This window comes from Xenopus tropicalis, chromosome 10 (genome assembly GCF_000004195.4).
Source record: "Xenopus tropicalis strain Nigerian chromosome 10, UCB_Xtro_10.0, whole genome shotgun sequence".
NCBI lineage: Eukaryota > Metazoa > Chordata > Amphibia > Anura > Pipidae > Xenopus > Xenopus tropicalis.
This window is the reverse complement of record NC_030686.2, coordinates 19,048,461-19,076,046: the sequence shown is the minus strand read 5'-3', so window position 1 is coordinate 19,076,046 and position 27,586 is coordinate 19,048,461. Positions and strand designations below refer to the sequence as shown.

General features: G+C 39.1%; 1 protein-coding gene across 2 annotated transcripts; it reads right to left on the bottom strand.

Moving 5' to 3' along the window:
• Nucleotides 1-376: 376 nt before the first annotated feature.
• On the bottom strand, nucleotides 377-27,338 carry tgm3l.2 (transglutaminase 3 like, gene 2). 2 transcript variants are annotated; one of them, XM_004918780.4, is made up of 13 exons: nucleotides 27,282-27,338; nucleotides 23,943-24,131; nucleotides 23,467-23,682; nucleotides 18,334-18,446; nucleotides 17,286-17,414; nucleotides 14,718-14,892; nucleotides 8,629-8,764; nucleotides 7,480-7,583; nucleotides 4,871-5,113; nucleotides 2,816-3,118; nucleotides 1,476-1,633; nucleotides 972-1,105; nucleotides 377-653 (listed from the first exon to the last, which is right to left on the bottom strand). In XM_004918780.4, the coding sequence occupies exons 1-13, from the start codon at nucleotides 27,286-27,288 to the stop codon at nucleotides 476-478; spliced, it is 2,085 nt and encodes a 694-aa protein (XP_004918837.1). In that variant the 5' UTR covers nucleotides 27,289-27,338; the 3' UTR covers nucleotides 377-475. The 2 variants fall into 2 exon arrangements, with proteins under 2 accessions (XP_004918837.1, XP_031750710.1); XM_031894850.1 differs by lacking the exon at nucleotides 27,282-27,338 and having other exon boundaries at nucleotides 23,927-24,089.
• Nucleotides 27,339-27,586: the final 248 nt, after the last annotated feature.

The window sequence follows — 27,586 nt, the reverse complement described above, 5'->3', positions numbered from 1 at the left end:
GTGTAGCCATGGGGGCAGCCATTCAAAGGAGAAAAGGCACAGGCACTTAGCAGATAACAGATAAAACACTATTGTATTCTACAGAGCTTATCCGTTATCTGCTATGTAACCTGTGCCTTTTCTCCTTTTTTCCAGCCTGAATGGCTGCCCCTGGGGCTACACAGCAGCTTATTATATATAAACTATTGTAGAGTTACTGTAGCAAACACACAACTTTTACCAGTGCAGGGCAACAGTACATTATATTTCATTTACTTTAAAACTCTTTCATTTTTTGGTGTTACTGTTCCTTTAAGGTAGTGGCTAAGGCTCATTGTTTCACAGTCTGCAGAAGGATCACTGTATCACTATACACATGCAAGAACAACAAAGATTGTTAAATGTTACTGCACTGGGCAGAAAGAATTTATTTTCTACTACAATGTATATAGTAAAGCTGGGGAGCATACTAGCCCCAGTTACATCTGGAGCACAGCTAGAAACAACATGCACGAAGGCGACTGGAGGAACTTTGCACTTTTATGCTGAGGTGGCCCTTGATGTCTTTGAACTTGTCACATGCGAGATTGACCAGTAGCTCCTTATCACCAACCATGTATGGAATAAATTCAACTTTTACACTGGTCTTTTGGCCTGGTTCCAATTGCCCCATGCTTTGGAGAGATGGAAAAAAAAGAATATTAGTGCTTTACTGTTTATATACGTTAGTGAATTATTGCCAACGAGGAGCAGTGGAAACATGCCTATGACCATGCGTGTCTCAGAGTGTGAGCCAGTGTTGCACGAAATAAAGTGAAACTGCCTTGAGTGCTTTCCACTAAATAAACATAAAATAGAATTGGTATTATTGTTTAAAAAAATGTTGTGAACAAAAAGTCATAAAGCTGATGAGTCAATAGAAATAGCTCCATACTCCCCGCCTGACAGAAAGTCTGAATGGAATAGCATGAAATGAGCAGTTTAATACTTACTTTTTCTCTATAACATCCTTTGTTAAACCACTGCCTTCAACCTTAAGGACACAGCCTGTGATAGGTGTTGATAAAGGGTTTTTAAATGTGACTTCTACCACCATTGGACTATCAAAGATAGCTGTTTTAAGAGCCTGGTGAGTAAAAGGAAGGAAAGGATAATATAGGCATGTTTATAAATGCCCCTACTAATTGAAATTTGTGTAAATTACACCATTATGTACTTTGTGGTCAGTTATGCATTAAGAACAACATGTTTTATAGCAGAGAAATAAATCCAATGAAATTTGCACCAGAATGGAAAACTGTAAACATTTAATATTAGTCTTGAACCATGTTTTAGTTCTGGAACCATCATACACCCCACAGTCTATTGTGGCTTTTTCTGTGTTGCTCAGCTAGATACTTCTTGTGTAACACCAATGGACCTAGGAGTGGAACATTTTTTTATTGCTAAACCTGGCAATTTGGTTGACTAAGTGCTTCTTTATGTGCCAGTCTTACCTTGACTTGCAGAGTTGGATTCAGTAGGACAATATTTGCTTCCACAAACTTCTCTGGCTTTCCTTCAACCTTGTACACAGCAGTAACATAGATCATCTTGTCACTGGTCAGTTGCTTTTCATACTGTGAATATTTGATCTGTACTGGCACTCCCTTTGCTGTAGAGATATTGGAAGAGAGAGACACTAGCATAGATATAGGTAGCCTGAATGAATAACTTTTCAAGAGAAGTAAGTACCCACTGCAACATATTTGTCATCTTGAGCCCCTGCTTCTAGTCCATTTATCTATCCATGACTCTAAAACCAGAATATGATCAGAAGAGAAATTCAGAAGAGAAATAAGGGTGATAAACATGTGCAAGACAAAAGCCCCAAGTAATGATAAGACTAGACAACCCTAAAGGTGCCCACACAAGGGCAGATTTAAGTTCTTCAGACCAATTAAGCAGCTTATCTGCCCATGTATGGGGAGGGGCCCCCCAACAGACCTTCCAGACCAATATCGGGCAGGTTTGGTTTTCCTGATGGATCAGGGGCCACATTGTTTCTCTCATTGATGCAGCCCTCGCTCCAACGGCTACTATGCCCATCATTATTATTTTTTTTTGTAATAGTAACTTTTTTTATTTATATATTTGTAACACATAATAAAGAAGAATAATAGAAAAAGAAGAAAGGGTAGAAAGGGGGTGAGGAGTGTAAATATAATAGCATTACGAAACTGTGGTTGCTGGTTAGTCAAGCCAGGGGTTCCATATCTTTTTTAATTTTTGTGGGGATCCTCTGGCTAAGTAGGTTAGCATGTAGAGTTCCAGTTGTGAGTCAATAAGTTTTATCCATTTGGTGAGTGCAGTAGGAGAGTGACCCATCGAGTGTAGAGCTACTTTTTTTGGCATACTGTAATTGTTATATGATTGTTTGGCACAAATGATCACATTACTCTGATATCAGCCACCTTAACTGGGCATATCAGGGTAAAGACCCATTTGTTTGGCAAGCTTGCCAAATGAGCAGATTTTATAGCGTATGGCTACCTTAAGACTCCTATTAGGGATAAGAATCTAGCAAACCCTAATGCATGGTATAGTTTAAACTTTGTCTTCAATGGATCACATTTATTGGTTCTTATACTAATGAGATTTAGTCAAAGCTAAATATCATTAGTATAAGAGCTATCATTATGTTTCATCATTTTGGCCATTTGGTTAGAAATCTATTTAGTGGTGCTTAAATTAGAATTTACCAATTATTTTAATTTTCTCTTTAAGGTGTATCCTTACTTTACATTAGAGAGGATGAATTTCAGGTCTTGTAGAGTTTTTTTTTTTTAGAAATTACCTTCATTTGGCCCTAGCTGAACAGCTGCAGAATTGCTAAGAATTGGCTTTCTCACGGCATGGTTGTACACAATAGCTGCCGCACTCAGGTTCACGGTAACCGTTTTGTTATCCGAAGTCATGTTCTTTAGAGTTAGAGTCACATTGATATCATCTCCAACTGTAGGTGTTCCAGCAACAGTAATTGTCCCAGTAACCTCTGGGGGAGGTGGGGAGGAGACTAGAGCACGTGACATAGCTTCAAATTCAGAACCTCTTATCTTGCTCCGAGCCTTTTCATACGTTTCTCTCTCTTTAGATGAGCCTAGAACAAAAATTGCATGTTAATGAATGCAACAATAATACTACACCGAGAATGATCACTAGTCCTACGGGATTATGTAAACATAAGATTCTCAGCAATGGATTCTTAGAAACATTTTAAGTTTCTGTAAGAATATGTTTGCCACTAAGTGATGATCAGTAATTTGCTAAACTGTAGGAAAATGTGTGAAATTTTGCCAAGAATTTGCCAAATACATTGGAGCTGATAGGAAGGGAAATTACTTTGCATTTAAGGTGCTTTTAGCTCTGCAATAACATATACCTTGCCCTACTTTGTTATAGAAGCTCCTTTCCACTAGGCTACAGCTGTTCTCCATAGAAAATATAGGCTCCCATCTTGCCCATTCACTCCACACATGCCAGCTGGGGATGGCTATAGTCTGATTAACTGATGTGGAAGGCAGTGGGAACATAATAATGACAGCGTCTTTTCTTACATTTGGTGCAAAAAACTGTTTTCCAGCAAAACAAAAAACAGCACAAAAAACAGTATTTTCTTACAGTGGAAAAAATAAACACACTCCCAGACTCCCACCTCTCTCCCCTGCAATCAATCTTAAACTCTGCTGCCAGGATCCTCCTGCTCTCTCCTAAGAGGGATCCTGCTCAGCCTCAATTAAGCTCACTAGCATGGCTGCCTGTCAAGCAAAGGATAGCTTACAAAATCCTTCTGCTGACATTCAAAGCCCTTCACTCCTCTGCTCCTCACTACATTTCTTCACTGGTCTCCCTGCATGTTCCTTTCTATCTCGCTGCTCCTTACCTCTGGAACTCTATCCCTGAATCCTTCCGTAGGGAAAACTCACCAACTCTCTTTAAGAAAAAACTCAGCTGTTACCTTCTGGAGCACTAAGACATTATTTTGCCCAGTCCTGCGCTTAAGGGCAAATGCCCATACCTGATGCACTCTTACCTTCCAGTTTGTGCCTGTATGTTACCCAACCACTCAGATTGTAAGCTCTACGGGGCAGGGACCTCCTTCCTACTGTGTCTCATACCACATGGCACTTATATATATATATATATATATATATATACATATATGTATTTATTGTATTTATTTATTATATCACTTGTCCTCCCTGTGTGTAATTTTGTATTCTGTAAGACTGTACAGCGCTGCGTACCCTTGTGGCGCTTTATAAATAAAGTTATACATACATACACACCGTAAAATTAAAAAAAATTCAAAAAAACCTTTGCTGCTGGCAAAAATGCAAATTTCACTGGCAAAAAAATTCACTTGTCGTTAGCTGTCACAATATAAATACTTTAGCAATAACATGAATGCTTCTTATAGGTTTTTGTATAAGTGACCTATATATGATTATTTTTGCCTGATTACACACATCTTGAACCAGGGGTCCCCACTCTTTTTAACACGTGAGCCACATTCAATTGTAAAACAATTTGGTGAGCAACACAATAATGAAAAATGTTCCTGGGGTGCCAAGTAAGGGCTATGATTGGAATTTTGGTAGGCCCTATGTGGACTAGTAATCTACAGGATGCTCTGTTTGGCAGTACATATGGTTTTATGCAGCTAACACTTGCCTCCAAGCCAGTAATTAAAAAATAAGCACCTGCTTTGAGGCCACTGGGAGCAACATCCAAGGAGTTGGCGAGCAACAAGTTGCTCCTGAGTCACTTGTTGGGGACTACTGTCTGAAACCAATCGATTTATCGTCTTTGCTCTAGTAAGTCGTATAGCCCTACCCCACCCATACTGTACCATCTTTATACTTGTATTCCAGAGTAACGTCGTTCATTGCTTTTTGACCCACAGCCTTGGTGCAGATCAGCTGACCGACATCATTTTCACGTTTTCCTGCTTTTGTGACTGTTCCATCATCTTGCACAATATAAATGATAACATCGGCATCCACCTCTGCTAACACAAAGGGGGTATCGAACAGCAGGTCCACTTCTCCTTCTTTTACTGCACGTTGGGAAGTGGGCCCAAGCTGGTAAAGTCCTTAGAATACAAAACCACATATAAATATATTTATATTGTAAGCTTTACGGGACCTCCTTCCTCTTGTTTCTTTAACACTTTGCACTTAAACTTTGTCAACTGTACTTTGTATTTAAGTGTATTTATTGTTGTAATCACCCTGTTTGTTCCAAAGCTTAATACTCATGCTGCTTAAAGTTTACTTAACCATTATCATGTCTATTACTGTACATATCGCGTTCATGTTTGCTAAGGAGAACATCTATTAAGTAAGGAAGTGGATTATGATTTCACCATATGCGATTTCATACGGCCAAAATGCACGTGCATCTGGTATATAAATTAAGAAGAGTTAGGTGGAAAAAGGGAGGTGAGAGCAGACCAGTTCACGATAAATGGATAGAATTGATATAATTTCTATGCATAAGACTGATAACGAGCCACGGGGCACAAATTTGGCTGGCCAGCCTGGTGCTTCATGAGTCTAGTGGAGAGAAGAGATTTATCAACAAGGTTTGACTAGTGTTTAAGTGCGGGAAAACTGTTTCCCGTCCAATTCACAACCAACTGTTTCTTTGCATAATAAAATAATGTTCTGATAAGAGACCAAAGAAGTAATGGGGGTAGTGGACAGAATGGAGAACACATAGCGACTCAGTTCATTAAGGTACTTGTGTGCAAACATGCTCCTGCACATTTCACAGGGCTGCCATTGCATCCAACTTGCCTTTTCTCATCAATGGTGCACAACTATGCCTATTGATGCAAAAGAACTCTAGAGCTACCGCTACCCTGAATATGGTGGCAACTACATGGTTCCCTCAGTAGACTGTTCAATTGGCTCTTTTAGCAAATTCCAGGACACTCAGGAAGTTTTTAAATTATCTTTTATTGCATCATACACTGACATCTGGGCAACTAAGTGGCAGATGGTATTCAGTCACCTTGGATTTAAACATTTGCAAGTCACTGGCTACTGGATCAGGGAAGGTCCAAGCAACTGACCCCAGCAGAACCATTGAGGATCTAGATTGCCTGCAGAGTGGATCACTACTGGTGTTGGGGAGCTGCTGCACCTTTGGAGAAAGGGGTACTTTGGAAGAAGGAAGTACCTGCCCCTCTGTGTGGGTGCCCAGGAGTGGGAGTTGGTAAGAGATTCCTGTCCCAGTTACCCCCCATGCAGTGTGAACTGTAAGGGAACTGTTTGTATCTCTTACTCTGGAGGAACTGCTGCCCTGTGACTGAGGGGGGCCCTGTTGGATTAATGACTGTACTTTAGGGTGCTGTTGGATAAAGGACTGCTTGCTCCACTTGCTCCAGGAAGTACTGGGTTGTATTGTGATGGGCATGTTTAACCCCTGTGTTGCTGACTGTGTTGGCTAACTACCTGAAGGTTTTCCCAGTGGATTTACTTTGATGTTATGTGTTATACTGTTTAATAAAACCAGTAAAACCAAATAGTGAAGATCTGTGGTATTGCCATATCCTGGCATCACAGCTGGCAAAATTCTTGATGTAGAAGGGCCTAGGGGTACTTATTATAAATAAACTTGTTTGCAGCAAACAAGCAAGATATGCAGCCGCTTGTTTTAAGGATGGTTGGCAAATGGTTAACTTTATGAAGTAACAATTTTTGATACTGCAATAATTCCTGGCTTCATCTTCTAGCCCATGCCGCTAAGCACATGCAAACATGCAGTCTAAAACTGCTAATATCTCAGAAACTATTGCAAATACTAATGGTAATTTGTAAATGTCTTCAGAGGAGAACCCTGGGAAAGTTTACATTTATTTTCAATTTGGGTTTAGGTGCCCTTCAATCCTAAAAATAATACTAAGTGGCTCAGTTATGCGGTAACAGGAGGGCGAATGAATACGAGCACCGGTGTATATAATCCCTGGGCTGTCTTTCAAAACTAAGTACAAATGAAATGATAATGAGCTTACCCCATAAATTATGTGGTCTGGGTTTATACACCCCGGACCCTCCACCTCCAACACATGACTTTAAAACAGTCCTGGCAATGTTATTGGGAAATACACTCACCAAAGACATGTGGTAGTCCAGGTGCAGCGCCCTGAACCCGTAGCCTGAGGTATTAAACGAACATCAATTTGAAGAGAGATGGCACGCACTCTATGGTCCACTAAAACTTGTCTTTATTGTAGCGATCTTAAAACAATGAAAGTCATTGTTTTAAGATCTCTACAATAAAGACAAGTTTTAGTGGACCAAGGAGTGCGTGTCATCAAATTAGATGCCCGTCAAATGCTAAACATGCCTAAAATAGAGGTAATTTATGTATTTTTGTTTAGCCTCTCTTTGAAGAGTGTTCATCACCCTAGGCACTGTATTTTGTTTTCTGACACAAGAAATCCATATTTACCATCACTCTTTTCCTGTGGCGTTGAATCCCAAACCTGCCATCCACTGTAGAAGTCTCCCAGATCTAACCGTAGAAACCAGCTTTCATTCCAGCAATGGAAATTCCTGTTTTATGTGGAACAGCTATTTTATTAATTTATAAATTAATATTTCAGTTCATAGAATGCAGCCTCTCTTTGACACAACATAATTGTCCCATTTTAAATGCTGTTGGGTCACTAATTCTGCTCATTTGCCATTTCATTGTACAATTCATGAGCCCTTTGGGTGAAAGTGCAAGAGCACTATGGGGTGGCAAGAGCAAACCCCTTAGGGAGCTAATCTATCTAAATTCGAGTCTGTGTTCTTTTCGCAATTCAAAAAAAAAAAGCAAACCGAAAAATGCAAATATACTTGAAAATATTCTTAAGAGCAAAAAAGCTGGTATTTATTAAAGAAAAAATCAGTGAATAAACTCGTAAAAGCTGTTGAGGTTCAATAGAAGTCAATTAATATTGTCTCTAATAAGGATTTATTTTCCCAGTCTATTAAAACAAGTTTTTTTGCCTCATTGAAAATAAATGGAACAATGTGAATCAGTGTATGAGATGCCGGAATATTCTTTCGTGTTTTCTCTTATAAGCTAGCATTCGAAAAGAAAAGTCACACGAGTTTTGTCACAGTTATTTTCTTTTACGTCTGTGTTTTTTTTTTTACAAACTCGAATTTTGATAAATCTGCCCCCATCGAATGTCTGGTATTTATTAAGTATTAATAAATAATTGTATAAGTGCAAAAAAATTTAAAAATTTGAGTTTCTAAAGAAGTCAAGGGAGTTGTCCTAGGCCAGGGGTCCTCAAACTTTTTAAGCAGGGGGCCAGTTCATGGTGCCTCAGACTGTTGGGGTGCCGGACTAAAGTCCTCCCCGGTCCCCACTGTTTCCGCCTGCTCCCCACGCTGAGGATGCCTGTCCTAGGCAAAATCAAGCCATATATTCAGTTTGAGTTTTATTCGAGTTTGTAAACTTGAAAATTTAAAGTATTCAAGTTTTTTTAATTGCACAAGTTTATCAAATTAATAAAATAAGCAAGTATTAAATGTGCAAGTTTATACAATTTAGGAAAACAAACTTAAATACTTGCAAGGTCTTGCAAAGGCTTTATATATTTACCAGATACTATCTTCACTCCTTGGCACTGCTTCTCCCCTGGTGTTGAAATATTGTTCAATGCTTAGGTTGTGGTCTGTGTCATGTGCTGATTGGTAATTAGTAATTACCCGGCAGGGTAATCCAAGGGATCTGCTGACTGAAAATGTTTTTATATATTTTTATTTAATGCATATACAAAGGCAAACCTATGGTACCTGCTTAATGGCTAACCAATATTTATTATTCATTTGAAACCTTTAATGTATTTTGGTTTATTATTTTATGATATGTCTGCCTTGAAGGGAAATTATACCCCCAAAACTTCCAGGTCTCTATAGAAATATCACAAAACACAGGCCATAATGTGTTTGTATCAATCAAGCCTTTTTACATTGTACCAAAAATACATTTGTCTAATAATTTGTACCATTGGATAATTCCAAAATAAACTATTACTGACTCCTAAGAGCCATGAGACCCAAACCCTGAGCAGGAATACCTACAGTATATTAGCCAATCAATAGACAGAGGCACAGTGAGAACTCATATTTTGTCTAGGTGCCATTTTTTCAGTTTTTTTTTAAATTTTCTCAAAGACTGCTTTTCATAATAAGAATAATAAGGGCATTTATGATCACACATATGGGTTCACATTTACAAGTAGACTAAGTAGTCTACTTGTAAATGTGAACCCATATGTGTGATCATGAATGCCCTTATTATTCTTATAATGTCACAGGAGGATGTTATTTATCAAAATTCATATATGTGTAATTTTCATATTTTTTTCTACTTCTAATATCTCAAATTTATAATTTTTGAAGTTTTAATGTTCACAAAATTCAGAAATCTCAAATTGACTAAATAGTAAAACCTCATATTTGTGTTTTTTTCATATTTTTTTCTACTTTGAATAATCTTTCAATATAAAAAAAAGTGAATATTACCATATCTATTAAAAGATCCAAATAAACAGAAAAGCAGTGGAATAAAACCAGTTAAAAAAAACCTCTATCACCTTGAATTTATAATTTTTGAATCATGTTTTTATGCTCACTAAGCTTGAAAAAATCCCAAAATCTCAAATTGACTAAATGGTAAAATGTTGCCTAAGCCAGCTCCGACTGTCTTCTACTTCTCCTCGTAAGTAGTGATGAGCAGTTTTTTTCTCAGGCATGGATTCACAGTGAATTTGGTTTCACAAAACTTCCTTGAAAATTTGCTGCGGAAAAATCAATATAAAAAGTCACAGTTGCATCAAAAAGGATGCAGGTGGCAAAAAAGTTGTGCAACAAGCACATTGCGTGGATTTTTTGCTATTTTGTAATTGTTTTGTCGTTTCACAAATGCAGTGGGTCATGCTGGATAAGCTGAGCAGTATCTGTGAGACAAAATGTGCCCCTTTAAGGTGGCCATACACTGTAAGATCATTTAATGGATCTTCTCCCTATATGATCACCTATGAAAAACATAACCAGCCACCAACAAGCCCACAGATAACTAAATTTAACATTTTTCTTACATATGTCTTACCCACAATTTGGGCCTTGTGCTTAGTTTAGTAGATTTTTAAATATGTTAGGTTCTTCTTTACTTTCTCTAATTATGTTGGGTTGAAAACCCCAACATACTGTTCTTCGACTTTAGCTTATTCTTCCGCTTCTTCCGCTTCTTCTTCTTCTTAGCGCCCCCCATTTTCTAAACGCTACTCCTCCTACAGTTTTAGGGGTACAATACCCAAACTCCCCACACATCTTCGCCCTATAGCGGAGCAGGTTGCTTGTGCTTTTCGAAGTGATCCGGCCCCCCGTCTTTCTGTGGCGCCGCTCCGAACCCCCCAATTTTCCCATTGACTTTGACAGGGAAGATTTTCAAACTGCTGCCGCACTTACAGCTTTGAAGCTACACCCCCCAAACTTGAATAACATAATCATGGGGTCACGCCGAATGAAGCAGCAACATTTGTTGGATGACCCCAAAGTGGGAGGGGCCAACAACAGCGAATCAAATTTTAATCATAGACTTTAATGGGGGAAATTGAAACTGCTGCCAATCTTACAGCTTTGAGGCCACACTCCCTAAACTTGAATCACACGGTCATGGGCTCAGCCTGAATGAAAATATCATGATTGCTGAATGCCCAAAAGTGGGCGGAGCTGTGAACAGCCAATCAGATTTTACCTATTGATTTGGCGGAAATCCAACCTGCTGCCAGTCTCACAGTAATAACGCCAGGGTCCCCAAACTTTTTACCCTTGGTCACTAGGGGACTGCAGTTTAAGTTTTGAAAAGTGGGCGGAGCCACCAACAGCCAATCAAATTTCACCTATTGATTTTTATTGGTTTGATGCCAGATTTTCCAAACTTTGCACAGTCACTGGGTGACTACGCATTCAGGTTTTATAAAAAAAAAAAAAAAATCTGCAAAGTGGGAGGGGCCAACAGCAGCCAATCATATTGTACCCATTGACTTTAATGGGGAAATTGAAACTACTGCCAAACTTACAGCTTTGAGGCTACACTCCCCAAACTTGAATCACACAGTCATGGGGTCAGCCTGAATGAAAATATGATGATTGTTGGATGCCCAAAAGTGGGCGGAGATGTGAACAGCCAATCAGATTTTACCTATTGACTTGGCAGAAATCCAACCTGCTGCCATTCTCACAGTAATAACACCGGGTCCCCAAACTTTGCAGAGGCACCAGGTAACTGTGGTTCAAGGTAAGAAAAAGTGGGCGGAGCCACCAACAGCCAACCAGAGTTTACCTATTGACTTTCAATGGGGAAATTCAACCTGCTGCCATTCTCACAGAATTAATACCAGGGTCCCCAAACTTTTCATAGTTGGTCACTAGTGGACTGCAATTTTAGTTTTGAAAAGTGGGCGGAGCCACCAACAGCCAATTAGAGTTTACCTATTGACTTTCAATGGGAAAATTCAACCTGCTGCCATTCTCACAGAATTAACACCAGGGTCCCCAAACTTTTCACAGTTGGTCACTAGGGGACTGCAATTTTAGTTTTGAAAAGTGGGCGGAGCCACCAACAACCAATCAGATTTCACCTATTGATTTTTATTGGTTTGTTGCCCGGCTTCCCAAACTTTGCATAGTCAGACACTGGGTGACTACGCATTGAAGGTTTTTTGTATTTTTGTAAGTGGGTGGAGCCACCAACAGCCAATCAGATTTTACCTATTGACTCTAAATGGGGAAATTCAACCTGCTGCCATTCTCACAGTATTAACACCAGGGTCCCCAAACTTTTCACAGTTGGTCACTAGAGGACTACAGTTTTAGTTTTGAAAAAGTGGGCGGGGCCACCAACAGCCAATCAGATTTCACCTATTGAATTTTATTGGTTTGATGCCAGAGTTCGCAAACTTTGCACAGTCAGTCACTGCGTGACTTTGTACTCAAGGTTAGAAAAAGTGGCCGGGGCCACCAAAAGCCAATCACATTTCTTTCATTGTTTTCAGTGGGAAAATTTGAACTGCTGCCATTCTCACATGTTTAATGTCAGGGTCCCCAAACTTTGCACAGTTTGTCACTAGGTGACTATGTTCCAAGTTTAGAAAAGTGGGTGGGGCCAACAACAACCAATTAGATATCACACTTGATATGTCTAAAATTTAAACTGCGGACATTCTTTAAATATTAATACTATGGTCTCCAAACTTTGCAGAGCTAGTCACCTGGTAACTGCAGTTCAGAGTTAGAAAAAGTGGGTGGAGCCAACAACAGCCAATCAGATTTTACCTATTGATTTTCAATGAGAAATTCAACCTGCTGCCAGGTTCACTAGGGAACTGCATTTTTAGGTTTTAAAAAGTGGGTGGAGCCACCAACAGCCAATCAGACTTCACCTATTGAATTTTTTTGGTTTATATTTAAAATGTTGCTTTGCTCACACTATTTATGTCAGGGTTCCCAAACAAGTGGGAGGAGCCACCAACAGCCAATCCATTTCCACCCATTAGATTTCATTGGTTTATATTTAAACTGATGCCATTATTTAAATATTAATTCCAGGGTTGTTAAAGTTTCCAGAGTTAGTCACTGGGTATTTGGCATTCAAATTTAGAAAAAAAGTGGGTGGAGCCACCAACAGCCAATAACATTTCACCTATTTACTTTCAATGGGGAAGTGTAAAATGCTGTCAGCCTCACAATGTTTATGCCCCAAAAAAAAAAGTCCCCAAAATTCGCAAAGTTGGTCACTGGGGGACTGCAGTTCAAAAATAGTAAAAGTAGGTTGGGCCACTAAAAGCCAATCAGATTTCATCCATTAAATTTTATTGGTTTAAATTTAAAGTGCTGTAATTCTCACACTATTTATGCCAGGGTGCCCACTGTTTGTCACTGGGTGACTTCGACTCAAGGTTAGAAAAAGTGGGCGGAACCACCAATCACTATTCACCTATTGACTTTTATTGGTTTAAATTTTAATTGCTGCCGTTCTATAACTATTAATCCTAGGGCCCCTAAACTTTGCAGAGTTAGTCACTGGGTAACTGCAGTTCCAGGTTAGAAAAAGGGGGTGGAGCCACCAACCGCCAATCAGATGTCGTTGACTTTCAGTGGGGAAATTTAAGTTGCTGCCATTCAGACACTATTAAAACCAGGGTCCCCAAACTTTGCACAGTGGTTTTTACTGTATAACTGCTGTCCAAGGTTAGAGAAAGTGGGCAGAGCCCATTCAGTGACTTCATGTTTTTCAACCCAACATGAAGTTTGTTCTCAAACTTCCCTTTCTAGTTTGAGAATGTCATTGTTCCTTGATCATTTTAAGTAAGTTAAATGTCCATTTGGTCTTCTGAACCCCAGGAATACTGTGTTGGAAAAGGGTTTGGAAAGTTTCCTGTGTCCATTCACAGCCATTTCTTAGGGAGAACTCTTCATCATTGCTTTCATTGTCTATGGTTAAGTACAGGAATGACCAGGAACATGTTAGGCAGGGCAGGAACTAGGGGTAGGCAGAAGTGGCACCTGCTTAGGTACCTCTGTAGCCACCCCTAGTCCGGGATCTCTTACCATGCTACGTTAAAAAGGAATAAAATTCTGGAGAATACTTGCATTCCTCATCGTTTTAATATCCTGTATCTGTTTCCTTAGCTTTCTATTTTCAGTATAACTTATACCCTATTTAGCTTCAGCACATAGTTTAAAAAATTGGCTCTGCCCCTTGGCATTTATTTTGTTCCTTATGCTCTTGCTCCTTAAGGTATAATTTGAGTTTGTGTATGAAAAATGTCTCTATTTCTCTTTTTATTGTATGAGATGATGTTATGTGTCATAATTTTGCTCAGTAAAATGTTGCTTGTGGTGTTCTCAAGTGTGGCTATTGTGGTGGTGTGACCTAACAAATGAGAGGAAATGTGAGTTTTCCCTTTGCGTTCTCCATAGTGGGAGATGTAAGCTTTAAGGGAGATGATGATAAACAGAGAATGTTTTCTCTGTTTAAAGGGTTTTGCTGTTTCGCCCTGAAAGCTATAGTGTTCTGGATGGAACAAGTGGATCAGGCGATCCATTCCAGTAGTCCAGCTCACCTATTTGAGCTTACTTTCCACAGGAAGGCTGTCCTGTGTAAAGTTATTTAATTGTATGGAAAGGTGTGTAACAGTCTCTAAGAGCAGGGCACAAAGCAGGAAGGATACTTCCCTGTGTTTTAGGGCTCCCAGAGGGGCTGGGGTGCTTCTTGCCACTGCAAGGAGCAGAGGGAGCCTTCAATTGAGAAAGCGACCAAAAGACTGAGCTTCTAAGGAGCTGAAAGGAAAGCCCGGAGGCTGAGCAAACCCCCCAGAAGTGTTGTGAGTACAGGGGTGACCCCAACCATGTTGTGTTTTCTCACTGGTAGTCCACAAGGGATTTTTTTTTATGATTTGTTTTGTATGCTGAAATGGGCACCCCTGTGTTAAATAAACTGCTTTAAGCTAAGAAAGTGTCTGTCATGGATCCCGCTAGTTTACATAATGTTATATATTAATATTGTTGCAGCTAGTGTTAGCATTTTGTGTTTGGTTTGCCACATTTATTCCCTCTTTTCAGTACTAAGGGAAGCAATTGAAATAATGTAAGAGTTGATTATGTTAATTGTTGTTGGAATACCTGTGCAGGAGGTTCCAGCAAACACCCAACATTGTCCGTACTTCACTGGCTGTCTTTGGCCATACCAGCTTCTCAAGATTTCGGTGCTTCCATTCCAAACGTAGGGGTCTGTTCCATCAAAATACTCTCCACTCCAGTTACCTTCTATAACACCATTGTTATTCATACTATTGAGCTAAATCAAATAGATCAAAAGACAAACTATTAACAGAAGTTTTTTTTAATAAAAAAAAAAGGATTGATAGCAAGCATATACTAACAAACTGGATTTTTACTGTTCAAATGTTATGTTGATATTGTATTTTACTATAATTTGGGGTTAAATAGAAATGATGGTTCTTCATAATCTTTATTGTTTTTTTTTAACAAATATGGTAAACATTGTTTTGGCACCACAATTCTGAAACAGGGCACACCATAGTGCATGTTACAATGCTCATTTAACTGGTAAAAAGGGTGTGTTAATGAACCCTTTAGGGCTCTGGCACACGGGGAGATTAGTCGGCCACAACAAATCTCGGCAAATCGCCGAAGTTGCCTCGCGAGGTATTTTCGGTGATTTGCCGAAATCGCCTGCGCAGCGTGTGCCATCCCACCGGTGACTTACATTTTCGCCGCTGGGATGGTAGTTGGGGGAGATTAGTCGCCCGTGACAAGGGAGAATTGTTGCGGGCGACTAATCTCCTCTTGTGCCAGAGCCCTTAAAGGGATAATGTCATGATTTGTATGGCATTGTTTATATTACTATATTACAGGGGTCTCAAACTCGCGGCCCGCGGGCCATTTGCGGCCCTCGGTACAATATTTTGTGGCTGCGCTAATTGTGCACACAGAACGTCTTCCCATAATAACTGTTATGATGGCATAACGTCATTTCCGCAATCAGCAGCTCCCGCCCGCCGTGCCTTGCATTATCCCTTGAAAGCCAATTAGAATTAGAACAGACACAAGGACTTTTTTTTGTGAAATCCCTTATGCGGCCCAGCCTCATCCTGACTTTGCCTCCTGCGGCCCCCAGGTAAATTGAGTTTGAGCCCCCTGCTATATTACATTGATCATATTGCAAATAATTGATTCTACCATTTACATTGTAATTATTTAACCAATAAATGTATTTTTTAGTTGTAACACTGGTGTATAGACAGCCATTTCAGCTTATCCTGTGCTTTTAGATAAAGACAGCGCAACACATTAGAAATGCATTCAGATAAGTGATTGTTTCTCCTACTCAATGTAACTGAAGGAGTCATGACTTTGCTGAGCCAGACTTGGATTTTTACTTTTGAGTGTTATTCTCATAAATACCACTAGGTGGGGCAAACATTTTTAGCAGTGCAGGTGCCAGGGAGCTGTTATCTTGCTACCTTCCAATTGTTATGCTGATAAGCTGCTGGGAGGAAAAGGAGGGTGATATCACTCTAACTTGCAGTGCAGTAGTTAAGTGTGACTGAAATTTATAAGGGTACCTATAAGTCACATGACTGGGGGCACCTGGGAAACTAAGAATATGTGTAGGCCCATGTCAAATTTCAAAATTAAATATAAAAAACTGTTTACTCTTTTGAAAAACAGATTTCAATGCAGGATTCTGTTGGAGAAGTGCTATTACTGATGTTTTGTAAAAAAAAAACATGTTTTCCCCTAACATAATCCCTTTAGGCAGATGTGCTGAAGTTGTCTCTTACCAATATCTAGGTAAGTATTAAATACAGAGGTTCCAAGTTGACAACCTTATTGGCAATCAATAAACAATTTAAATGCCATTTGTGCTATTCTGGATATTCTTCAAACCAAGTAACTATTGTAACACTATTTGATGGATCTCTTTCCGTTACCAGATTTTAAACCAGAAAAGGGTACTCAAAGTCATTATGTTTGATTGCCTCTAATCTAATGTAATATACACACGGCTGCTTTTAAGATTTCAAGTCCCTTGGTTTGCTGAATGATTTGCTAAAATAAAGAGCCAGTGCACAAATGGCTCAAGGAGGGGCGGAGTTACAAGAAGGAGCGCGGAACAGAAAGGACTGTACACAGCACAGAGAAACAGGAGCCAAAACTGGCAAAACTGCCAGAATTTCTCTGACCTGGAAAGTTTCCTTGTTGAAAACTTTTACATCAACTAAGAAGTATATTTGCATGGTTGAGAACAGTTTACAAAGCAAAAAGTATTACTGGTTCTTTTAAGTACCCATCCATTATTAGTGGATGGTAAGGTTATTCACTCACTCTCTAAGCTCCTTTGGTGATCTCACTCTACTTCAAAGCTTGCCCTTCACACAGTGGTGCTTATTAAGTGTCACCATTGGTATCCCAAAAGTCTCATGTACAAACAGGGAAATTACATTGATTAATTGTGATGTGTCGCCAGCAGTTGCTGAGGGGCCACCTCCACTTGACCACCATATATTGAAAATTGCTGCTTTAAAGACATTATGATCAGGACCTTTTCTCAGCATATTGCAATTTTTTTTTTGCCTCTAAAATTACCTTTTAATGAAATAGCATATGTTCAAGAACAAGGGTTACCTAACCTCACTTGCAATGGGTAATTTTTTGGATACTTACAATGGAGCTCAAGACCCTGCAAACATGGACTGGATTGTTGCGCTTTCTCACATCTTCTGCTGCATTACTGCGGAAACTTGACGTTGAATCCAGGAGAGCAAGGCTTACATTGAGAATATTCTCTTGAAACTAAATGCATAAAACATAGCAAGTTTTTCCATGTAAGCAGTAATACATTTTTTTTACTTTTCATATAGTAACTCAACATAATTATGCAAGGTTTGAAATCACTTCTATGGAGATGATTTATGATATGAAGGGCAGGGTGCAAAATTTAAAAAATGGGCACAATCTTCTATGTTTGTTACACTTTGTTCGTTGCTCTGCACAATAAAGACTTGTCTCAGGTATCTGTGCTCCAAAATGCCCGCAAAGACCTGCATACGTACCATGAATGCATTCAACATTGATTTATTAATGAGGGCTGGACAGAACCTCATAGGCATCCCCTCCTGTCCCTTATGAGTCCCCTAACTGCCTATCAGTCAGATGCACAAGTTAGAGAGTGCCAGGGGCACAAGCAAAAATGAGCCCAATACTTACAGCCCAGGGCTGCCTTGCACCTTCAAGTGCTATGCTCTGTACCTAGTGCCCGGTTTCTAATCTTATCAGGAATTTTTAACTGAACTTTTACACCCTTTATTGCTCTTGTGCATGAATCCAGGGTCAGAGTAAATGACTACTTAAGTTTCTTCATACATAAGGATGAAATGTAAAGCTTAAGAAACATTAAGGGTTAAGGGATCATTTACAACTGTTTCAGGCACATCTCTCAGTTTTTTCCCCACTATTCCATCATCATTGCAGCCATGAGGGAAAGTTGTATCTATTGCAGGATGGCGTCATTTCAAGAGTTTGGCATCACAATGACAAGTTAATGGGAATGTTAAAAACCAAAGAAAGAGTCATTTGTTCCTTTAGATTGAGAGATGGATTTAATAACTGTATGAAAACCTGCAAAAAGATATGTGTCCTGCCCCCCAAAATAGTGAATTGAGTATGGGACTATAACAATCGATTCTTAAGCATCATATCTGTGTTTTGTTACCTGACCAAAGTTCCAGGCTATAGGATTGGGATTGCTTGCCAAGTAGATGAGACCAAATTCTGATAGAACATATTCTTGCCTTTCTGCATCATCAGATAGGTAAACAACATCAGCTTAAATGTGAAAAAAGGGGAAGGAGAGGGAGAGTTTAGCTTAAACAAGACAACTCTAAACTTAAATACCCTGCCATATTGTATTACAGGTATGGAACCCTAGAGTTATTCAGAATGCTCGGGACCTGGGGTTTTCTGTATAAGGGGTCTTTCCATTATATGGCTCTCCATACTTTAAGGGGCCAATTCACTAAAGGTCGTTAACGCTTAACGCATAGTTTTATTCAAAAAATTCATTTTATAGCAAAGCGTTATGTCCATCACATTGCGATGATTATCTAAAAGAAATAATACGAATGCATAATTCACGGACATGTTTGAAGCATTAAAAGCATGAAATATGGCGATAATCAGTGCTAATATTAACACCTACTTGGAGTAGGCGTTACTCCAAAAGCACTGCGGTTGGTGAGCATTTGTGAAGGCAACATGGAGTTTGCAGTCGGATTTTTGTTGGATTGAGAAGAAGAGAATCAAGTATATGATCGTTCTATAGTGATGCATCCTCAAGTTCTCAGGGAAAGATCAACTCTAGAGGGATTATCAGAGGAGGAAATAGTGAGGCGCTATAGGTTAAATAGAGCAGCAATCTATAGCCTGTATGAGGTACTGGAGCCTTATCTGCAGCCACTAACACACAGAAGCCATGCTGTTCCTGGCATTGTCAAACTTCTGTGCTGCCTTAATTTTTTCGGGACAGGAATATTTCAGAAAGTTGGAGGGATATATGGTGGAGTGTCACAGCCCACATTTTTATGTTGCCTTGGGCAGGTCCTGAATGCAATATGTTCAGTGTCTGGGAATTATATAACGTTTCCCATCAATAGAAATGACCGGAAGACTGTAAAAAGACAGTTCTATTGTGTGAGTGGCACCCCAAATGTGTTAGGTGCCATAGATTGTACCCATGTGGCATTTAATTCCCCCCCTAGACAAAGAGCATATTTTCAGGAATCGCAAAAATTAACATTCTCTGAATATCCAAGACATTAACATGAATATCATGAGGATTGTCTCAGGATTTCCAGGCTCCTTACATGATTCTTACATCTTGAAGCAGGCCGGATTATATTCTGATTTTGAAATCACGCATGAAATGACACATAAACATATCACATGCTTTAAATATCGCTTAAAAATAAGTCATCACCTGATAAATAATGACAATAAAATCGCTTCTTAATTCAGACAAGTGTCCTTTTTGTGAATCGATCGTTAATTCTCCAAATATAAGAAGTCATAATATTTTTAGGGCATGCGTTTTTTCACCCTTTAGTGAATCGGCCCCTAAAAAAATTATTTAAACAGTAAATAAATCCAAAATCCCCAAAATTTTTTCCTCCAATAAGGATTAATTATTTCTTAGTTGGGATCAAGTACACACTACTGTTTTATTATTACAGAGGAAAAGGAAATCATTAACAATTACAATAATTTGCTTCCCATACCGGTACTGGTTATCTTAATGTGGATGCAGATAATCACCACCATTCGTGTCATTTCCACTAACTTTGGCCTACTCTTATAGTAACAAATTGTTTGGATCATTCAGAAATGCAGTGCATAGGATTAAAGGGATTCTGTCATGATTTTTAAAATTGTATTCTTGAACCAACAATTTTTTTTAGCTGTAATATTGGAAGGAGCCAACACTACACATTAGAACTGTTTTCAGATAACCCATTGCTTCTTCTACTCCCATGTAACTGGAGGAGTCCCAAGCTGGACTTGGATTTCTTACTATTGAGTGCTTTTCTGATATCTTCTGGGAGCTGCTATCTTGCTTCAGTGTGACTGAAGTTCACATGACTGTGGCACCCTGGGAAATGAACATGGCTAGCCCCATGTGAAATTTCAAAATCAATCAATGCAGGATTCTGCTGGAGAAGCTCTATTAACTGATGCATTTTTTTTTTTTTTTTTAAACATGTTTTCTTATGACAATATTTCTTTTAGTTCACTTTTCAGATGATAATCATGATATTTTTTAGCATTTTTTCCCCATAATTCATTATGGTCTAATTACCTTGCTGGAACCTTTAGTTCATTTGGTGCAAATCCGTAGTGCCTATTGACACAGCCCACAAGTAAACCCTGGAAAAATTGCTGTATCCAAGCTGGAAGTAATTATAGGGTTACGCTCTGTCAATATGATGCCATGTGAGTAACTGGTCATAGTAGGCTGGGTGGGGACATTGCACAATAAAAGTGCAAGTGCAAAGAGCATGTACAGGTGCAAGTACCTTTTATGAATGGCAATAATGTGCTTACAATGTTGTGTATTTTTGCAAGTAAGTGGTGTGCTGAAGATTTTTGTTTATGTTGATTGAACACTTACAATGTTGTGGCCATTTTAGAGCACAACACTTGCTGTTGCATTCATGAGCCCCATTTTATTAAAGGGGATCTGTCACCCACACATAAAAAGCTGTAGAATAAAAGTCCTTTAGAAATTAAACAATTTTTTTTTTAATTTAGTCATACATACCTGTTATAAATAGAGGCAGGGCAGGCAATATATGACTGACAGCTCAGATTTGTAATTACAGTTACTTTAACTCTTCATTCAGCACTTCCTAGATATCACCTAGATGGCAAATGCATAAGATTTTGGAGTGATACAAAGCTTGCCTTGATAACACTGTACACAAAATGGTGTCTGTCTGCTTGCTGTGACTGTAATTCAAATTCAATAATTTCATTTAAATTAAATCATTTATATAGTGTAAGTAAAGCAACTAATGTGATTTCTTAGGGTGACAGGCCCCCTTAAATAAAGCATTTCAAGTCAAAAGTCAATATCATTGTCTTCTTCTACAACTGAGGCCCATCACCATTCACTGAGCTTGAGTAATGGTTGTAAAAATGTTAGTTAGGCCATATTCAATAAGAGATCCATTCCATTCCATTTTGGTTAACCTGCTGACTTTGCAGAACAGTAAGAACCGTGTGTTTTGCAGCTTTTTAATTTCTCCTCATCTAACTCCACCAAAGTTTGCCTTAATACATAAGGCTATTGATGTGTGGGTTGAAAAAAAGTTGACCTGCCCCCAACCCAATCCTGACCACTTCAAACTCGCACCCAACCCAATTAATATACCCGACCCATCTTTTGACATGACAGAAGGAGGCTGGGGGAAGCAGGTTCTCTTAGCGTAAATTATGAGAGATAATGTACAAGCATTTTTTCCCTATACAATTGAATGAATTGCAAAAGTAGCTGCTCTGTCTCTATAATAATAGTTTGCCAGTCTGAACCTGGAGAAATTTCTCTTGGCCAAATGTGTTCCTGTGCTTTTGGTAAACTGGCGAATATTCAGTTTCACACTGGTAAATTGCACCTGCTGGAAAGGCGTTCACCAATGTAGAGTTCATTTTCAGAAACTTGTCATACTCTTGTGTATGTTTGGTGAGTTGGCATTGTCATGGTTTGCTGTATTAGTAAATATATCCCTTAATCTAAGAGACCTTTGTGTCTGCTTAAAATTATTTTTCTTTTTACTATCTTGTGCTTTTTATTTAAGAGTATCAAACATGTGCCTAAACTTAAGTCTAAAACTCTCAGTACCTGGAATAGGTAAAGGGCAGTTTAATCCCATACTTGGAAGGATAGTTTCCAGGTATGATGAAAATTTTAATGAGGGTGTATCAGGATCAGGATCAGGATAAAAGGAAACACAGTTAAAGGAAAACTATACCCCTAAACATATAAAAATATATAACAATAAAAAAAGGGAAACAGGGGCAAAGAAAATTTAATTTAGTGAAAAGTCCATATAGAGTAGGTGCCAGAAGACCCCCATAGTGACCAAAAGAGTGTAATACATGTACCAATTATAAACATCTGTGCTACTCTAAAAAGGTTGAACTTTGTTTATTTCAATCCATAAAAACATTGACAGCCCCATTTGGATATCCTAATGCATTGCATGCTTACTCATGATCATTTAATCATAGGCTCCAAAGGGAGGTACACCTAAACAAAACATATTCTCCATAAAAAATATATTGCATAAAGCAGCTCATCTAAACAAACCATTTTCATAAAAATATACTTTTCTAGTAGTATGTGCTACTGAGTAATTCTAAATAGAAAATTGCCATTATAAGTATTAAGGGCCGCCCCTGGGATCATATGATCATGCTACATACAAACAAACCAAGGAAATATATTAGATTCCATTAGCCAATGAATGGAGAGAGTTATATCTTTTACACTCACTCTACTTCCTTTTACAGTTAGAGCTGCAATTTGTCAGGTGATCTGAGGGAGCACACACAAAATGGCAGCTCAAGGGGAAAGATGTAAAAGGGCAATATTTATTAATATATATTCCAGTTTGGTAAGATTCTTTAACAGGGTAATGTCATGGGAAAATATGTTTTTTTCAAAACACAAAAATTTAACATATTTAATTTTGAAACTTCTCAGGGTGCCACAGCCATTTAATCTGAGCTCTGATAACTTCAGTCACACTTTACTGCTGAGCTGCAAGTTGGAGTGATATCTCCCCCCTCCCTTTCCCCCCAGCAACCGATCAGCAGTACAATGGGAAGGTAGCAAGTTGCAACTTCCAGTAGATATCAGAATAGCACCCAACAGTAAGAAATCCAAGTCTGGCTTGGGACTCCTCCAGTTACAGGAGTAGGAAAAACAATAGGTTATCTGAAAGCAGTTTTAATGTGTAATGCTGGCTCCTTCGGAAAGTTTAGAATCAGGCAACAATATTACAACTATAATGTTGGTTGAGAATACAATTTTAAATGGTAGAACAGTGTAATTTAGAAATAAAAAGTATGCCATAAAAATCTCAACAGTATTCCTTTAATATGTTATAAACTATCTGTGGGTTAAGGATTCAACCTGGGGGCTAGAATTTTCCCTTAAACTGTGCAACTGCTCAAGCAGGTTTTGAATTATTTTTACTTGTTATTTCTAGTAACAATAATTAAAAACTCAATTTATAATGTTTTCTGCTGTGTAAATAGAATACAAATTGTATATGATATCTTATATTACCTTGTGCCCATGGGTTGAAGAGGAGTACAAAGGAAGCAAAACGCGTTCGGCCTTCACTTGTCAGTAGTGATAGAAAATAACGACCAATTACAGCATCCGGTGGTGTAAAGAAATTTACAGTGACTGAGTTACGACCAGTTGCCACTCTCTGGGCTCCCCAACTGTTGATAGCTGGGTATCTGGAATCGGAGAAATTAAACTCCAGGAGAGAGACACCTAAGAACATCAAGAAGAAAAAAACTTGTTGAATTTGTCAGTTCTCATGCCATCTGCTGAAGCAAAGCTAGTTATTCATTTGTAAAGGACTCAGCTATTAGCTATAAACTATAGCAAATACTGTATATATAGATAATTACATATATATTTGGATTCTTAAAACAGGCCAGTTAAATAAAAGCTTTCCTGAGCACAATGCAATGTTTCAAAGGTTAGCCTTTAATTTGTTTGCAAGATTGCGTACATGTATTCAAATTTACTTGCGCTCGATGTGATAAGACCAGCGGTGAACTGCAGACGGTCTTCAGCATTCACTGAGGTGTTGAAATTTAGCCCTATGCCAAATGCCTTTGCCCTGCGGACAATAAGTTCCCTGCTGATGTAGGCGCTAGTATTGTGAGCTGACTTGTTAGCATCAAGTTGAAGATCAGCGCTAAGAACTTTGAAACCTACAAGAGAAGAAACAATATTAAAAAAAAGACAACGTATCCTCATTCTTCAGTCAAAGGTTGCTTTAAGTAACATAAATCCTAATGGAAAAATTGGGAACTTTTAAAGGAAAACTATACCCCTGTACAGTGTAGGTCTCTATACAAATATGTTGCATAGACAGGGTCGGACTGGGCCCGGCTGCCCAGACGCTCCCCCTGCCCGATGCGTTAAATTTACGTGCTCAGGGAAGGATGTCGGGTGGGGGGCCCTACGAGGGGCCCTCCAGGGGGGGCGCTATGGGCGCGGGCCCCGGTGGACTCTACACACCCCAGTCCGACCCTGTGCATAGAACAGCTCATATGTAAAACCCTGCCTTATCTATATAAACCATTTTCATAAAAATTTACCTTTTTAGTGGTATGTGCCATTGAGTAATCCTAAATAGAAAATTGCCATTTTAAGTACTAAGGGCCTCCCCTGGGATCATATGACCAAGGACACACATACATACATGTGAGGTCATATCAGCCAATTAATGGACAAAGTTTTGTCTTTTGCTCCCACACTACTTCCTCACAGTTAGAGCTGCATTATTTCCTGTCAGGAGATCTCTGAGGGAGCACACACGCCATCACAAAATGGCAGCCCAAGAGAAAAGATTTAAATTGGATTTCCTGTCTGGTTAACTCTCACTTCCTGGAATATGTAGGGGCAGTTTAAAGGAGACATATAGGGTAAATGAATAAAACCCCTAACCCTGTAGGCAATTATGAATAATATCCGGTGCTGGTTTCCCTTTGGGCTAAACATTAACCCTATCTGTAACAATGGCCCCTTTATTGGAGCTCCCTATAAATCATACCACTTCTCTGTCCAGTGTGAAATGAAGAGTGGGCGTGTCCTAACGGTCCCTGCCAGAAGCACAGTAGGAGGGGGAGAGCCAATCACAGCCCTGCACTCACACAAGCACAGACAGGCTCCAGTTCCCTATCAGGTCAGCCTAGCTGCTGATTGGTTCCTATCCTACAGTGCAGGGTACGGAGGGCCGCCGGCTCCCCAGCTCATCCAGAGAATTCAGCCAGCAGGAAGTGGAACAGATGGGTGGGACTAGTGGGGTTTTGGGGGAATTTCTCAATAAATCAGTCAGAAACACAACTTTTTAAGCACAATCCTTCTATATCTAGAGGAGTATAATTCACTGGTACATTCATCATTTTTATAGGATATGTCTCCTTTAAATCATTCTAAAAAAGGGTATTACCAGGTGTTGTGATGGTTATCTAATAAGGTTAACATCAGTCCCCATTTCAGGAGGACTGACCCTGTTTCAGGTTTTCCAGTCCCAGTGGCCCTGGCAAGCGTCCCCAATTCGGAAAGCTGGCAACAGAGATGCTTTCACAGCCAATGGTTGCTATTACAGAACAGGATGAATCATTATTTCATGGTGCACATCTGACTATTTTAGAAGCAGGGATTTTAGATATGCACTCAGGATCAGAGTCTGTGTACTGTGGGATTAAAACAGGATGATATACTGTGCCCTTTATTTTACCCATTTCCTAAACTACTGCATGGAATACCTAACAATGAGACTAATAGATATGAGGAGGATTAAGGCAACCATACAGAGGTCGAGTGTGTACCCTCTAAGTCTGATTGGCTAACAGTCCAAATGGAATGAAAAACGCACACATGATACGACTGCCTTCCTATTATTCCTATAGTTCATGCACATATGAATAGGAGAACACCTTGATGCATGTTTCTCATTAGCTTTGTCAAAAGATGAAATTGCATAGATACATCCAACATACAGCATAGCCTAGTTGTAGTTTCTAGTGATGAGCGAATTTGTCCTGCTTCTTCAAAAAAATTTGCAAAATGGCAAAAAATGTCGCGCGCAACAGATTTTTGAAGCGATGGTGGCTATTTTGGTGTGGGAGTGCCAATTGTGACACGGCTGCGGGGACCGCATCAACGAGCCGATGTGGTCCCTGATCCGACTAGATTTTCTAACCTGCCTGATCGAGATCTGGCCAATTTGAGGCCAGATATCAGTCGGGCAGGCCCATTGGTAGTCCCCATACACGGGCCGATTAGCTGCCGAATCGGTCTAAGGGACCGATATCGGCAGCTAGAATCGGCCCTTTACACTGCGTACGAGAAACAATGGCTTATCTGAAAGCATTTCTGTTGTGTAGCGCTGGCTCTTTCTGAAATCTCAGAATCAGGCACACTGCACTTGAGTGGCTGCCTACACACCAATATTCCAACTAAAACATTACATTTTTTTAGTTCAAGAATAAAATTTTAAATGTTAGAATTAATTATTTGTAATGTACACAGTGTAATTTAGTCATAAAAACTACACCATTTCAATACCAAACCATAGAGCTACCTTTGAGTTAACTTTTAGTATGATGTAGAGCGTAATATTCTAGGACAATTTGCAATTGGTCTTCATTTTTTATTATTTGTAAAGTATTAAACGCTGCTTAGAACTGTCTACTCTATAACATACAAAGAGTTAACTTAAAGGTGAACAACCCTTTTAATATTGTCCCTGATTGAGCTCTATTACATTATTATGCATAATATTTTCCCTGATTGAGCTCTATTACATTATTATCCATAATCTAAGACTAAAAATGTTGTTGTTTATATGTCTATAATATTTTATATTACTGTTATTTTAAAACCATGAATGTTGTTCATATGATACACTCTCCCAAAGCGACAGCACCTTGTCATGATGTAACACTTAGAAATAATGACCCTTCAGATGGTCACCAGGAAAATATCCCAGATTCGAATAATGTTTGGAGAAAAAATGAAGTTGAGAAATAACTTCTGGGGATGAAATGTAATATATTAAAGAAAATACAACCCCAAATAAACACTTTTATTTTTCAGTGGTAATTAGAGGACAAATAAAATGTGTATTTCCTGAAAAGTTAACTCCATGCATATGTGTGAGAGGCTATTTGCCCTCTTATCGAGCCCTAGTGATTATCCTGGCTGTCAACAGGGAAACCTCTGAGAACAGGTGGGTTAAGGCTCAATAATAACCCTGCTTGTCCTTCAAATCCTTAAGGATTTCAACCATCCATTACAGAAAGCCAGTTCAAAAGGTAGCTCTTGGTTTTGTGTGCCCACGTCTCACTCACCTGCCATCTTGGCTGAGCTCTTTTTGCTTCTCTGAATTACACTTCACAGGTTCTGTGGTTATGAGTTGTTTTTTTAATAGGAATGCAGCCTGTGCTTTTGTTTAATTGCACAATACATGAAAAGATCTGGGAGGATCCCCGCAGTTTTATTGATAGCCTTGCTGTTCCTACAAGACTTTGTGCTGGAGATGATCCTTGCACAAGATTATGGGTGAGGTTGTTGGTTTGGGTAGTTAGTCAGAAAACTGTATGTGTAAGCAGTGCTTATGCCATATCATAGGTGGGGAAATGAAGATGGGGATCAT